Source organism: Rattus norvegicus, chromosome 9, assembly GCF_036323735.1.
Source record: "Rattus norvegicus strain BN/NHsdMcwi chromosome 9, GRCr8, whole genome shotgun sequence".
In the NCBI taxonomy this organism is placed as follows: domain Eukaryota; kingdom Metazoa; phylum Chordata; class Mammalia; order Rodentia; family Muridae; genus Rattus; species Rattus norvegicus.
The window spans coordinates 20132405-20144444 of record NC_086027.1 but is presented as its reverse complement, the minus strand read 5'-3'; the positions used below and the strand labels follow the sequence as shown (position 1 = coordinate 20144444).

General features: G+C 49.9%; 1 protein-coding gene across 2 annotated transcripts; it reads left to right on the top strand.

The window, feature by feature from the left end:
- The first annotated feature begins 4511 nt into the window (after window positions 1-4511).
- Window positions 4512-11252, top strand: Treml1 (triggering receptor expressed on myeloid cells-like 1). Of its 2 annotated transcripts, none has more exons than NM_001419518.1 (6): window positions 4512-4576; window positions 4734-5066; window positions 8849-8987; window positions 9563-9648; window positions 10060-10112; window positions 10694-11252. In NM_001419518.1, the coding sequence occupies exons 1-6, from the start codon at window positions 4537-4539 to the stop codon at window positions 10988-10990; spliced, it is 948 nt and encodes a 315-aa protein (NP_001406447.1). In that variant the 5' UTR covers window positions 4512-4536; the 3' UTR covers window positions 10991-11252. The 2 variants fall into 2 exon arrangements, with proteins under 2 accessions (NP_001406447.1, NP_001178930.1); NM_001192001.2 differs by having other exon boundaries at window positions 8849-9002.
- The last annotated feature ends 788 nt before the right edge of the window (window positions 11253-12040 follow it).

The window sequence follows — 12040 nt, the reverse complement described above, 5'->3', positions numbered from 1 at the left end:
CTCACATATGCTCTACCTTACTAAGCTTTCTGGTACAGTCCATTGTCCCCCAATTCTGTGCCTCATAAAGGTCTTCTTTCTCAGTGCTGGGACTAAACTCATGGTTTTGTGCATGCTAGGCACAAGCTTACCACTAAGATAATTCCCAGGGTAAGATTGCACGTCTGGATGAGGAAAGGGGGGAAAGGTAATAAGCTACCTTAGTTTCATTTCTGTCACTTTAATAAAATATCCTGTAATAAAACAGCGACAAAGAAACAACTTAGGTGAGAAAAGGCTTATTTTTTTGGGGGGGGGGTTCTTTTTTTTTGGAGCTGGGGACCGAACCCAGGGCCTTGCGCTTCCTAGGTAAGCGCTCTACCACTGAGCTAAATCCCCAGCCCCGAAAAGGCTTATTTTAACCCATAATTCTAGATTACAGCTGCATCCATACGTAATTCTCTCTACTACTTCCCACCACGTGGATCCCAAGCGTCAGACTCGAGTTGTTGGGCTTGGCAGAAAGCAGCTTGATCTGCTGAGTCATCTTGGATTTTTGCAAAGAAAGAAGATGTAACATTTATGGAAGTCCCTGGCCAGGGGTCCAGTACTTTGTAGGTCCTCAACAAACACTGTCTCTCTCACTGTAAAACCCAGCACTTCGGGATTGGGGATTTAGCTCAGTGGTAGAGCGCTTGCCTAGCAAGCGCAAGGCCCTGGGTTCGGTCCCCAGCTCCGAAGGGAAAAAAAAAAAAAAAAGAAAAGGAAAACCCAGCACTTCATGCTTCCTCAGAGGCAAGGGTCCCTCTTGGTCCTCTGGTCCAGCACTCCACCATATTCATCTGCAGATCTCAGTTTAATGCATGGTACCGTCCCAGGTGCACACGACACCCATGTGGATTATGTGCACTGTTAAGATAGGAGAAAGTCCTGCTCTGTCATTAACACACAGGAGCAGTGGGTCACCCCATCACCCCTTCTTCTGGGCTCAGTTTAATTTCTAGTGGGCTCCCAGGAACTTCCAGTTCTCAACAGACTGTGCCTGGAAGAAAGGAAAGGAAGAGGAGAGAGAGAAGGAGAGAGGGAGAGAGGGAGGCAGGGAGGGAGGGAAGACATGGGACTCAGTTGCTAAGGTCAGAACCTGGTTCCTCAATTAAGCCAATTAGAGAGTCGAATACTGGGGAAAGCAGAGAAAGAAAATGTACCCAATTTGGTCACAGTGGGAATAAGAACAAAAAGGTCCCATGGTCTCCCAAAACCATCTTCAGGATCTTTTTTCTCCTCTACTTTTTCACATGTGTCTGCATGCTTTTGCATATATGAGTACATGAGTATGTGGGTGCCCGTTGAAACATGTGGAGGCCCAAGTAATCATCCTTGCTGGGCATGGGGGTATATACCTTTAATGCCTACAGCAGAGAGGCAGAGGTAGGAGGTTCAAGGTTCTCTGAGTTCAAGGCCAGCTCGGTCTACATTGAGGTTCCAAGAGAGAAAGAAAGAAAGAAAGAAAGAAAGAAAGAAAGAAAGAAAGAAAGAGAGAGAGAGAAAGGAAGGGAGGGAGGGGAGGGGAAGAGAGGGGATGGGGAGGGAGAGGGAGAGGAAGAAAGAAAGAAAGTGGGAGGGGAAAGAGGAGGGGGAGGGAAAGGAAGGAAGGAAGAAAGAAAAAAACAAGAGAATCATCCTTGATGGATTTCCCACTTCATTACACTTTATTATTATAGTCAAGGTCTCTAGACAATCCCACTATGGCTAGTTTCTAGCCAACACACGCTGGGATCTCCTGTGTCTGTCTTTTGGGGATGGACCTTCAGGTCCACGCCCATGGCAGTTGAACCTATAGGTTCTTGAGGATCCAAACTGCTGTCTTCATGTTTACACAGCAAGTGCTTTATCTGCTGAGCCATCACCCCAGCGCCCACCCTTGGGGTCTTAATATGAGGATTGGGGTTGAATTGAGGCCAAGAGGTGTGAAGGAGGCAGTCTCTGTCAGGATCCTGCTCACCATCACTGTCCAGGCTTCAGGCTCTTGCTTGGTGATTCTTATACCTGCGGGAGGTCTCTCCCTGGGAAACAAATTCCCCCTGAGAGATGACACCAGGGCTTCCATCATTTGCTTCAATTGTCTCGTAGTTGAAAGCAGGGGCATGAGGGTCTCTTTAGAGTCTCTTCATTCTTACCACAACAGTTAGTTATAGGCAGGGGAGGGAGGGAGGGAGGGAGGGAGAAAGGGAAGGAGGGAATGAGAGAGGGAGGGAGGGAGTGAGAGAGGGAGGGAGGGAGAAAGGGAGAGAGGGAGGGAGGGAGAAAGGGAGAGAGGGAGGGAGGGAGGAAGGGAGGAAGGGAAGGAGGGAATGAGAGAGGGAGGGAGTGAGAGAGGGAGGGAGGGAGAAAGGGAGAGAGGGAGGGAGGGAGGAAGGGAGGAAGGGAAGGAGGGAATGAGAGAGGGAGGGAGGGAGTGAGAGAGGGAGGGAGGGAGAAAGGGAGGGAGGGAGGGAGGGAGGGAGGAAGGGAAGAATAGAGGGAGGAAGGGAGGGCGGGAGGGAGGGGGGGGAGAGATCTTGCTGCTGTTCTCTGAAGCTCATCTTCCACACCAGGGCAATGTGTAGCTCTAGTTCTGACAGACTGTTTTGTCACATGTTCTGTCTGGTTCCCCAGAGCCCAAGCCCCCGCCCCAGGGCACTTTGGAAGTCAGATGCTTCCTCCGTAGGCAGTGAATCTGAATCTCAAGAACCCCAAAATAGACTTGCAGTTCAAGAAACAAGTGCGCTCTAGGGTTTTGAAATGGCCCTCACAGGCCCCTGTGCTTGAACACATAGGTGGTGCTGGTGGGGAAGAGGGTATGGAAATTGTGGGGGTCACAGCAGGGAGGCCCCGCTTCTAATCAGCCTTTGCTTCCTGTCTGCCTCCATGGTGGGGCCAGATACCCCATGCTCCTGTGTCCATGCCTTTGCTGTCATAACAGGACAGCATCCCCTAAGATGATGAACCCCAATAAACCTTTCCTTCCTCGGGGTGATTTTGTCAGTAATACAATGGCTCATTGACACTTTTTCCCCTTTAGGGAGCAGCAGAGACAGAGAAAGAACCAGACAGACCATTATTCTGCAGTATAAACGTTCTTAGGGAGGAAAGTGAAAAATGGGAGTCTCTCTGGGTGTTTCCCAGTCTAGCTCCTGAGGGATGTCCTATGCTCGGCCATACTGAAGCATAAGGGCTTTGCACATATTGTCAGGGCCATGTAGGGAGGTGGAAATATTCATGGACAACACAGGGTTTGTGGCACCAAAGTAGTCTGCGTGTAGAAAAATAATAACAACTGAAAAACAAGAAAGAGAACGTCTAAAATTAAAACTGTCAAGAAAAATTGGGTAAGAGAGACAGCACAACGGTTAAGAGCATTTGCTGCTCTGGCAGAGGACCCAGGCTCAGGTCCCGGAACCCACATGGTAGTTTACAACCATCTGCAACTCCAGTTGCAGGGAATAAGGCACCTTCTCCTGATCTCATAAAGGCAACACAAATACACACATAAAATAATAGTAAATAAGTCTCTTTTAAAAATGAGAGAATGAAAAAGAAGGATGTATCCCATTGGGAGAGGACTCGCTCATGTGCACACAGCCCTGGGTTCAATCCCAGCAGCACAGAAACCCAGGTGGAGATGCAAGTCTGAAATTCCTGCACTCGGGATGTAGACTCATCAGACCAGAAGCTCAGGATCACCCTTGGCTACATAACAACTTTGAGGCTAGCCTGGGCTACATGAGACCCTATCTCCAAAAGGAAAATGAAGCTAATAGAAGGCATGCAGATTCTAGGGGCTTGGATGTGATGGATTAGGAGATGAACAATGTGAAAGGAAAGGTATGAAGACAGAAAGAATGTGCAAGAAAGGAAGGATTCGTGCCAAGTACTGGGTGGGTGACAGAACAGGGAGAAGAGAGAGTATGATATGTGTGTGTTCTCTGAAGAAAATTAGACTTCCTGGAATTGAGGATGCTGGGTTTGAAAAGGATCTACAGAGTCTAGGTAGGACACAGGCAAAGACAAGTCCAGTGTGTTTCTAAGGAAGAGGTTGTGAGGGAGTGTGGAGGTCCCCTGGAATGGTGTGTATGTGAGTAGAGCCAGGCTAGGAGAAACACCCACAAAGACCTGAGAATCAGATGGCCTCGGGCCACATGGACAGCTCTTAACTTCCTCCTTCACAGCTCTTTCTTCAGATCTGTGTGTAGGAGACTGAATATTATCTCTCCTTATTCTCCTGCCCTCCGGTTGCTGAGTCTTCTCTCTGTTCCCTTTGGTGGGGAGTCAGACCCCCTGTTTCCAACCTCTCCCCACTTGCCTACCGAGTCTCTCAGGGCCTTCTGAACCTTGAGCTAAGAAGTCCTTGGAAAAACTCCCTGCCCCCAACCTTGGAGATTCCTCCAGTGTAACTTTTAGTCTCTATGGATAGCTGGAGAGCCCACGTGACTGTATGAGACAGATGTTTCCTGCCCATAGGGGCTAGGCATTTTACAGAGGAGTCTACCCTCAGAACCTGCTACTGACTGCCTAGCCATGGGTTGCTACCTGCTGCTGCTGCTCCTGGGATTAGCAGGTAAGGTGCAGATGTAACCACGCCTCCCTCACCAGCCTAAGTATCACAGATGCCATAGCTACTCCCACTGGATCCCCAAGTCCCTATGTCAGAGAGTGGGCTAGGAACCATGCTTGCTTCTATCCAACCCTCACTCCCACATCTCTTCCTTCCGAAGGCCAAGGCTCAGCTGATAGTCATCCTGAGGTTCTACAGGCAGCAGTGGGGTCATCCATTCTAGTGCAGTGCCACTACCGGCTCCAGGATGTGAGGGCTCGCAAGGTGTGGTGCCGGTTCGTGCAGGAAGGCTGCCGCCCACTAGTGACCTCAGCGGTGGACCGAAGAGCTCCAGAAAGCGGGCGCATATTCCTCACTGACATGGGTGGGGGACTCCTGCAGGTGGAAATGGTGAGCCTGCAGGAGGAGGACACAGGGAAGTATGGTTGTGTGGTGGAGGGAGCTGCCGGACCCCAGACCCCGCATAACATCTCGCTGCTGGTGCTTCCACCAGGTGAGCTGCCCTGAGCCGCCCCAGCTCCCCACCCCCGCCCCCGCTGTAGTCAGAGGATGATCTGTGATGGGGACTCTTTGGGTGGGGCCTTGGGATATGGGGCCAACTAGGAAGGCACTGGGGTGAGATGTCGTTTTGACAGCTCGACTGGACTGAGTGCCAACGGAACTGTTTGGGAAGCTGGAGATAAGAAGTTAAGCAGCCACCTCTTCCTCTCTCCCTCACAGTAGCTTTCTGTCACAGCATCTCCAAGGCGTTGCGTCTTCCTCCAACTCTCCCAAGCTGATACTATCTTTGTTTCACTTTATGGGAACTTCAAGCATGTGAACAGCAATTAATTTTTTTTTGCCTTCCACTGTGTGCGTGTGTGTGTGTGTGTAAGTGTGTGTGTGTGTGTGTGTGTGTGTGTGTGGTGTGTGTGTATATGTGGTGTGTGTGTGTATGTGGTGTGTGTGTATGTGGTGTGTGTGTATATGTGGTGTGTGTGTGTATGTGGTGTGTGTGTATATGTGGTGTGTGTGTGTATGTGGTGTGTGTGTGTATGTGGTGTGTGTGTGTGCATGTGGTGTGTGTGTATGTGGTGTGTGTGTATATGTGGTGTGTGTGTATATGTGGTGTGTGTGTATATGTGGTGTGTGTGTGTGCATGTGGTGTGTGTGTGTATGTGGTGTGTGTGTATATGTGGTGTGTGTGTATATGTGGTGTGTGTGTGTGTATGTGGTGTGTGTGTATATGTGGTGTATGTGTGTGCATGTGGTGTGTGTGTGTGTGCATGTGGTGTGTGTGTGTGTATGTGGTGTGTGTATATGTGGTGTGTGTGTATATGTGGTGTGTGTGTGCATGTGGTGTGTGTGTGTATGTGGTGTGTGTGTATATGTGGTGTGTGTGTATATGTGGTGTGTGTATGTGGTGTGTGTGTGTGTGTGTGTGTGTGTGTGTGCAGCAACAAAGGATGTCCTGTTCTATCACACTCTACCTAATCACCTTGAGACAGTGTCTCTCACTAAACCCGAGGCTCCCCGTTTTGGATAGACTGACTGGTCATGTGGGGATTTGCCTATCTCTAGCCTCCAGCACTGGGATTTCAGATCCACCATTTTTATGTGGGTATGGGGGATTTGAACTCAGGACCTCACCCTTGCCCACTGAGCCATTTCCCCAGTCCCGCCTTTCTTTGTTGATTTAGTTTATCTTAACGGAGTTTAGTAAGGGCTTGACCTACAAGTGGGATCCACCAGTTCCTGCTTTGGACTTCAATTCATGCAGGACTTTTTTTTTTTTTAGAAATCTCCCTGTAGCCCAGACTAGTTTAGAACCCATTTATGTAGTCTAGGCTGGCCTTGAACTTATGATCTTCCTGATTTCATGAATTCATCTTCCTGAATGTGAGAATTATAGGTGCACAATGTTGTGCCTGATTCCATTCAGTTTTTAAAATTGGGGGGATTTTTTTTAAAAAAATTAAATAAAAAATTAAGAATATTGAAACCTAATATTTATACATTAATATTAAATACATTAATATTTAAACTCACTAAGCAACCTAAATATAGAAAACATATTGCTTTTGCAATATTCTTACAGCTCACATCTTTCTAGGTACTTATTAAAATAAATATGCAATTTAAAAATAGAGGTCTATTTTTAGGGGTCTGAAGAGATGGGACAGTAGTTTAAAGCACTGACTGGCTGCTTTTCCACAGGGCCTAGATTCAATGTCCAGCACCCACATGGCAGCTCAGTCTTTTGAAGCCCCAATTCCAGGGGATCTGGTATCCTCTTCTGGCCTCCTTGGGCATCAGGCACACACACTGTGTACACATATATGCAGGCAAAACATGCAGACACATAAAACAATACACAATGAATTTTTAAAAATCGAGTGGCACTAAAGCGACTGCTCTGGAGGGAGAAGGCTGGAGGTGGCTGGTGCTTTTTTAGATAATGGCACCTTTCACCTTTTGTGAGCTGTAACTTATGTCTAATCCCCTGATGGTAAAGTCACTCTCATTCCTTTGGTTTTTCTGGATAAGAGGGATGGGTCGGATTGTTGGTTCACAAAGATTATTTAAAATTTCACCTCCTCTCCTCCCTCCCTCATTCCCTCCATCCCTCCGTGTGTGTGTGTGTGTGTGTGTGTGTGTGTGTGTGTGTGCGCGCGCGCGCACGTGTGTGCGCGTGCATGTGTGCAAAAGTAAGAAGACAACTGGCAAGGGGTGATTCTCTCCTTCCCCTTTCGGGCTCTGGAGTTCAAACTCAGGCTGCGAGGCCTGTCTTGTCGGCGAGCCCCTTTACCTGCTGAATCGTCTTGCTGGCCCGTGGTGGTCACTTCGCACAGCAAGCAGATGCGAGCTAATGTGAGTCCTTCTCAGATCCCGCATCCTTGGCAGGCTGAGGTTTTGCCTTGCTTTACTTTTTGCTCTTTTTTTGTGCATCTGTGGTCTACAGGCATGTTCTTGTATTTGTGTGCATGTGTGCATGGGTGCATGTGTGCACGTGGAGGATAAAGGTTGATGTTGGGTGTCTTGCTCTCCACTTTATTTTTGGACTCAGTGTCTCTCATGGAACCTGGAGCTCTGCCAGGCTGGCTGGTCAGGATGTTACAGAGACTCTCCTGTCTCCATCGATACGCTGTCCCAGTGCCGGAGTTACAGACATGCGTTGCGTGTTATGTCTGGCTTGTATACAGTGCTAATGATCCAAATTCAGCTCCTCACGCTTCAGCGACGGGCTCTTTATCCACTGAGCCGTCTCCCCAGCCCCCTCTTCACTTTTAAAGACATGGTCTATGTAACCCTGGCTAACCTGAAACTCAAAACACAGACCACAATGGCCTCAAACTGGAAAAGATCCTCTGCCTCCCAAATGCTGGGATTATAGGTAGGCTGTACTATGCCAAGCGCAATTCCTAAAAAAAAAAAAAAAAAAAAGGTTGCAATAATACCAGTCTGTCTGGGAGGGGAAGGGGAGGAGGGAATGCCCAGGCAGGTGGGTAGAGAGAGCATGGGAGGTGGCATGGCATCAGGCAAGAAGGCCTGGCCCTGGAGCAGTAGCTGAGTTCACATCCTGATCCACAAGCACAAGGCAGAGGGGCGGGAGAGGGAGGGGGAGGGGGAGAATAGCATGGACTTTTGAAGCCTTAAAACCTATTCCCAGCAACACACCACTGAGTCCTGCAGCCAAAGTTAAGACGTTGTAGGACTGGAAGAAGAGTTTTCACATTGGAATCCAGCTGCTAGCTGGGTTCTCAGAAAGGTCACCGGGTCGTGCCTCCCACTAGTGCTGAGCCAGAATCCTTGTAAGTCCTGAGGGCAGCTCAGGATAGAATCCTATCAGCTCGAAGATGAGGTCACCCGGGCTGCAGGTACAGGGGAGGAGGCCCTTGCCAAGAGCAAGGTTGACATTGAGGTTGACAACAAGAGAATCTGTTCTAGGATGATAAGGAGATACAAGATCATACAGTGACGGTTGGACGTTGTGTGATGGGGCTGGAGAGACACCAGTGTGTGGGACGGAGTGGGCAGAGATGCAGGGGGCCATGGGTGGGAGCTGGTGGCAGAGGGGACATGGCTGTGCTTACAACCCGACAGAAGTACCAAGAGAGGAGGTGATTTCCTAACCCACTGAACGGTGTGTTCCCAATCTGCCTTCCTCCGGGTGGTGGTGGGGGGTGTATCTCTCTTTCCTTAACTTCATTTCCCAGGTTCTTCAGATCGTAACAGGCTATGGAAAAGCTGCTCTACAAGGGCTCTGTGCTCACTAAATGTTTCTTTCTGGCTCAGTTCCTGGCCCAGGAGACGGGGAGGAAGCAGAGGAAGAGGAAGAAACCTATAGAACCAGAGCCGGAAGTCAGCTCGAGGACCCCTCCTTGGACCCTTCCGCGAGTGCTGGTCCTCACGAGTTCAGGCGGCGTGAGAACAGGTACCTGAAGCAGTGGTGTGGGACGCCAGGGGAACTGGGCACTAAGCATACAACTGGTTTTGACCTGTGGCGTGAATCAGATGGAGGGCTGGAGAGATGGCTCAGCCGTTAGGAACACTTGCTGCTTTTGCCATGGACGAGTTCATCCTCAGCAGTTCGAAGAAGCCTGTGGCTCCAGCCGCCGCTGCCTCCCGCCTCCCCCCAGGACTCGGGGCTCTCTTCAGGCCTCTGCAGTCACTTGCATGCATATGCATTTACACGCCCGCAGACATGCACAAGTAAAATCGGCTCAATACAAACCACTGCTAGCTCATGCCACTGCTGGTGACCTTCCTATCAGCAGACAGACTGGCATCTATCCATTTCAGTAACTCTGGTAGATCTCCAACAAAGACACTATAAAAATGTGTCTCTCCTCTACCCGCATCTGGGACCACCCTCCTTCTTCCATTCCATTTCCTCTCGATTATGGGTCCCAAAGAAAGTGGCAGTTTCTCCCACGACTCCGGGGCTCTTTGTTGGCAGCTTAGGTCAGGTCCCAGGGCTAAACCAGCCTATCCCTTTGTGTCTCTCAGTATCCCCCTGATCTGGGGTGCGGCGCTCCTGCTGGGCCTGTTGGTGGTGGCTGTGGTGCTGTTTGCTGTGATGGCCAGAAAGAAAGGTAGGTAGCCACCTACCTACCCCAGCGGCTCAGTTTTGAAGACGAGGCCAGGAGTCCAGGCATGTTTCCCACCTGAAAAATCTTGCTGGAATCCCAGCGTCTGATGGAGGAGCGGGAAAGGGGGCTTCACTAGGCCAGGCCCGAGGGAGCTGGTGAAGAGTGAGGAGCAGGATTGGAGAGAGAGAGAGAGAGAGAGGATGGAAGGGAAGAGCTCCAGGGGGTCGGATTATCGTTGAGGCCGCTGGAAGGTGGGCGAGGAAGGAGGGCAGGCTTATGGGGTGCAGAGGGGGAGGGGCAGAGGGCTAGAGGCTGAAGCGGGGAAAGTGGCTATGAACTTGCAAAGTTTTTGAGAGGCTTTGAGAGGCTTGGAACTACTCTGCAAGGGACTAGACTATTGTCCTCTGTTGCCAGGGAACAGGCTTGGTGTCTGTGGCCCATCCCAGAACACCGGAAATTCAGGCATGGTAAGAGACCTCTGCAGATTCCCTCAATCATCACACTACTGATAGGTGGGGAAAAGACCCTCACCTTCCTGGGAAGTACCTTGGGGTGCTTTCTGGGGAGTGCCTTGGGGTTAAGGATGTCTTGAAAGCATCCCATTCTATTTAGAGAGAGAGAGAGAGAGAGAGAGAGAGAGAGAGAGAGAGAATCTCTTTATACTCAGATGGCCTACAACTTCCTATATAGACCAGGCTGGCCTCAAATTCATGGAGAGCCACTTGCTTCTGTCCCCTGAGTGCTGCGATTAAAGGCATTCACTACCACTCCCAGGTTTTGTTGTTTTGTGTTCAGGGTCCCACTAAGTACCGTTGGTCAGCCTGAAACTCGCTATGTTGACCAGGCTGAACTTGAACTCTTGATACGGGGATTAAATGTGTGTGCATTTGGGTATGTGTGCACCGCCACCATCCCTGGCCAAAGCAATGCCCTCTTGTCCCATTGGTCTATTGGGATTATTACAGTGGGTCCATTATGGTCTCAGACCTCCCATTAAAGGGCAGGCAGGCAGAGTGACTCGGTGTGACTTGCCCGCCTTTTATTCCAGGACCCTTCCTCAGCAGCCCACCATAGAAGTGACTCTGGACTCCCCTCGGACATACCACATATGAGGCTCGACTCACCACCTTCCTTTGACTCCATCTACACGGACCCTTCTCTTGATCCACCATCAAGGAAACCCCCAGCCCCACCCCCAGAGCCTCCTCTGCCTCCTAAGGTTCTGACCTCCTCCAAGCCTGTGACATATGCCACAGTTGTCTTCCCGGGAAGGGGCAAAGGTGAAAAAGCCTCCGGTGAGCCGGCTCAGGATCTACCAAACAGACAAACTCCACCCAGTAAATGATACTCCTTAGTTTATACTCTTGGGATCACCCCTGGAGAATTCTCGGCAGCCTGTCCAACTAGCTCTGCCTTTTATGCCCAGAGTATGTCAGCAACCGGTGACTCGGGGGCTCTGATCTAGTATCTTGGTTTGGTGGACATAGGAAGTGGTGCTCAGTTATGATTGAGGTGTTTGGGGGAAGAATTCTTTCCTGCTGCTTCCTGGTGCTGGATCTGCTGTCATTACATCTTGGGCTAAATAAACCCAGAGGATGTGGAAGCTCTTCCTGTGTGTGCGTGCACGTGTGTGTATGAGTGTGTGTGTGCATGTGTGTGCGTATAAATGCACACATTCGTGTGTGCATGTGTGTGTGAGTGCATATGAGTGTGCATGTGTGTTCATGTATGTAAGTGTGCATGTGTGTATACGTGTGCATGTATGAGTGTGCATGCTTGTATAAGTGTGTGTATGAGTGTGTGTAGGGGGGGAGTGTGTGTGTGTGTGTGCATGCGTGAAGGTGCATCCAGAGGTCAATGTCAGTCTCCTTTTTCAAACAAGGTCTTCCACTGATCAGTGCTAATTAAGCTGAGCTGGATGACCAGAGAAGCCCAAGGACCTTCCTTTCTCCATCTCTTCAGAACTTAGATTGCTGGCATCTGCTGTGGCACCCAGCTTTTTATCCGGATGTTTGGGAACTAAACTCAACTCCTCAGATTTACACAGCAAAGTCTTTATTGATGGCCCTTCCCTCCTGGGCCCGGTATGTGAACTCTTAATGGTATGAATGGGCAAGACAAAGCCTGATCCACTAGTCACATGTTTTATGAACCAGAACGACTCTGATCTGGAGACCGCAGTGCCCGTGGGGAAGAAGCTTCTCCCCTGGTCAGGGTACTACAGAACAGTGGATTAGGGAGGGCTTGCTCAGAAGTCCTCCCTGCCTGTCACGATGCCCGAGAGTACAGATTCATTGGCTTGAGTCTAGGAAGCTCTTCCACTCTGTACCCTGTGAGCAAGTGACCTGTGATTAGCCACAGCATTTGATAGGCTGGCGGGTGGGTATGAGGGGTA

Excerpts from the sequence above, each read along its gene's own strand:
- Treml1 (NM_001192001.2), top strand. The coding sequence starts at position 4,537 with ATGGGTTGCTACCTGCTGCTGCTGCTCCTGGGATTAGCAG. Across the intron at positions 9,003-9,562 it reads AACAGGTACCTGAAGCAGTG|TATCCCCCTGATCTGGGGTG; the intron begins GTGTGGGACGCC and ends TGTGTCTCTCAG. Across the intron at positions 10,113-10,693 it reads ACACCGGAAATTCAGGCATG|GACCCTTCCTCAGCAGCCCA; the intron begins GTAAGAGACCTC and ends CTTTTATTCCAG.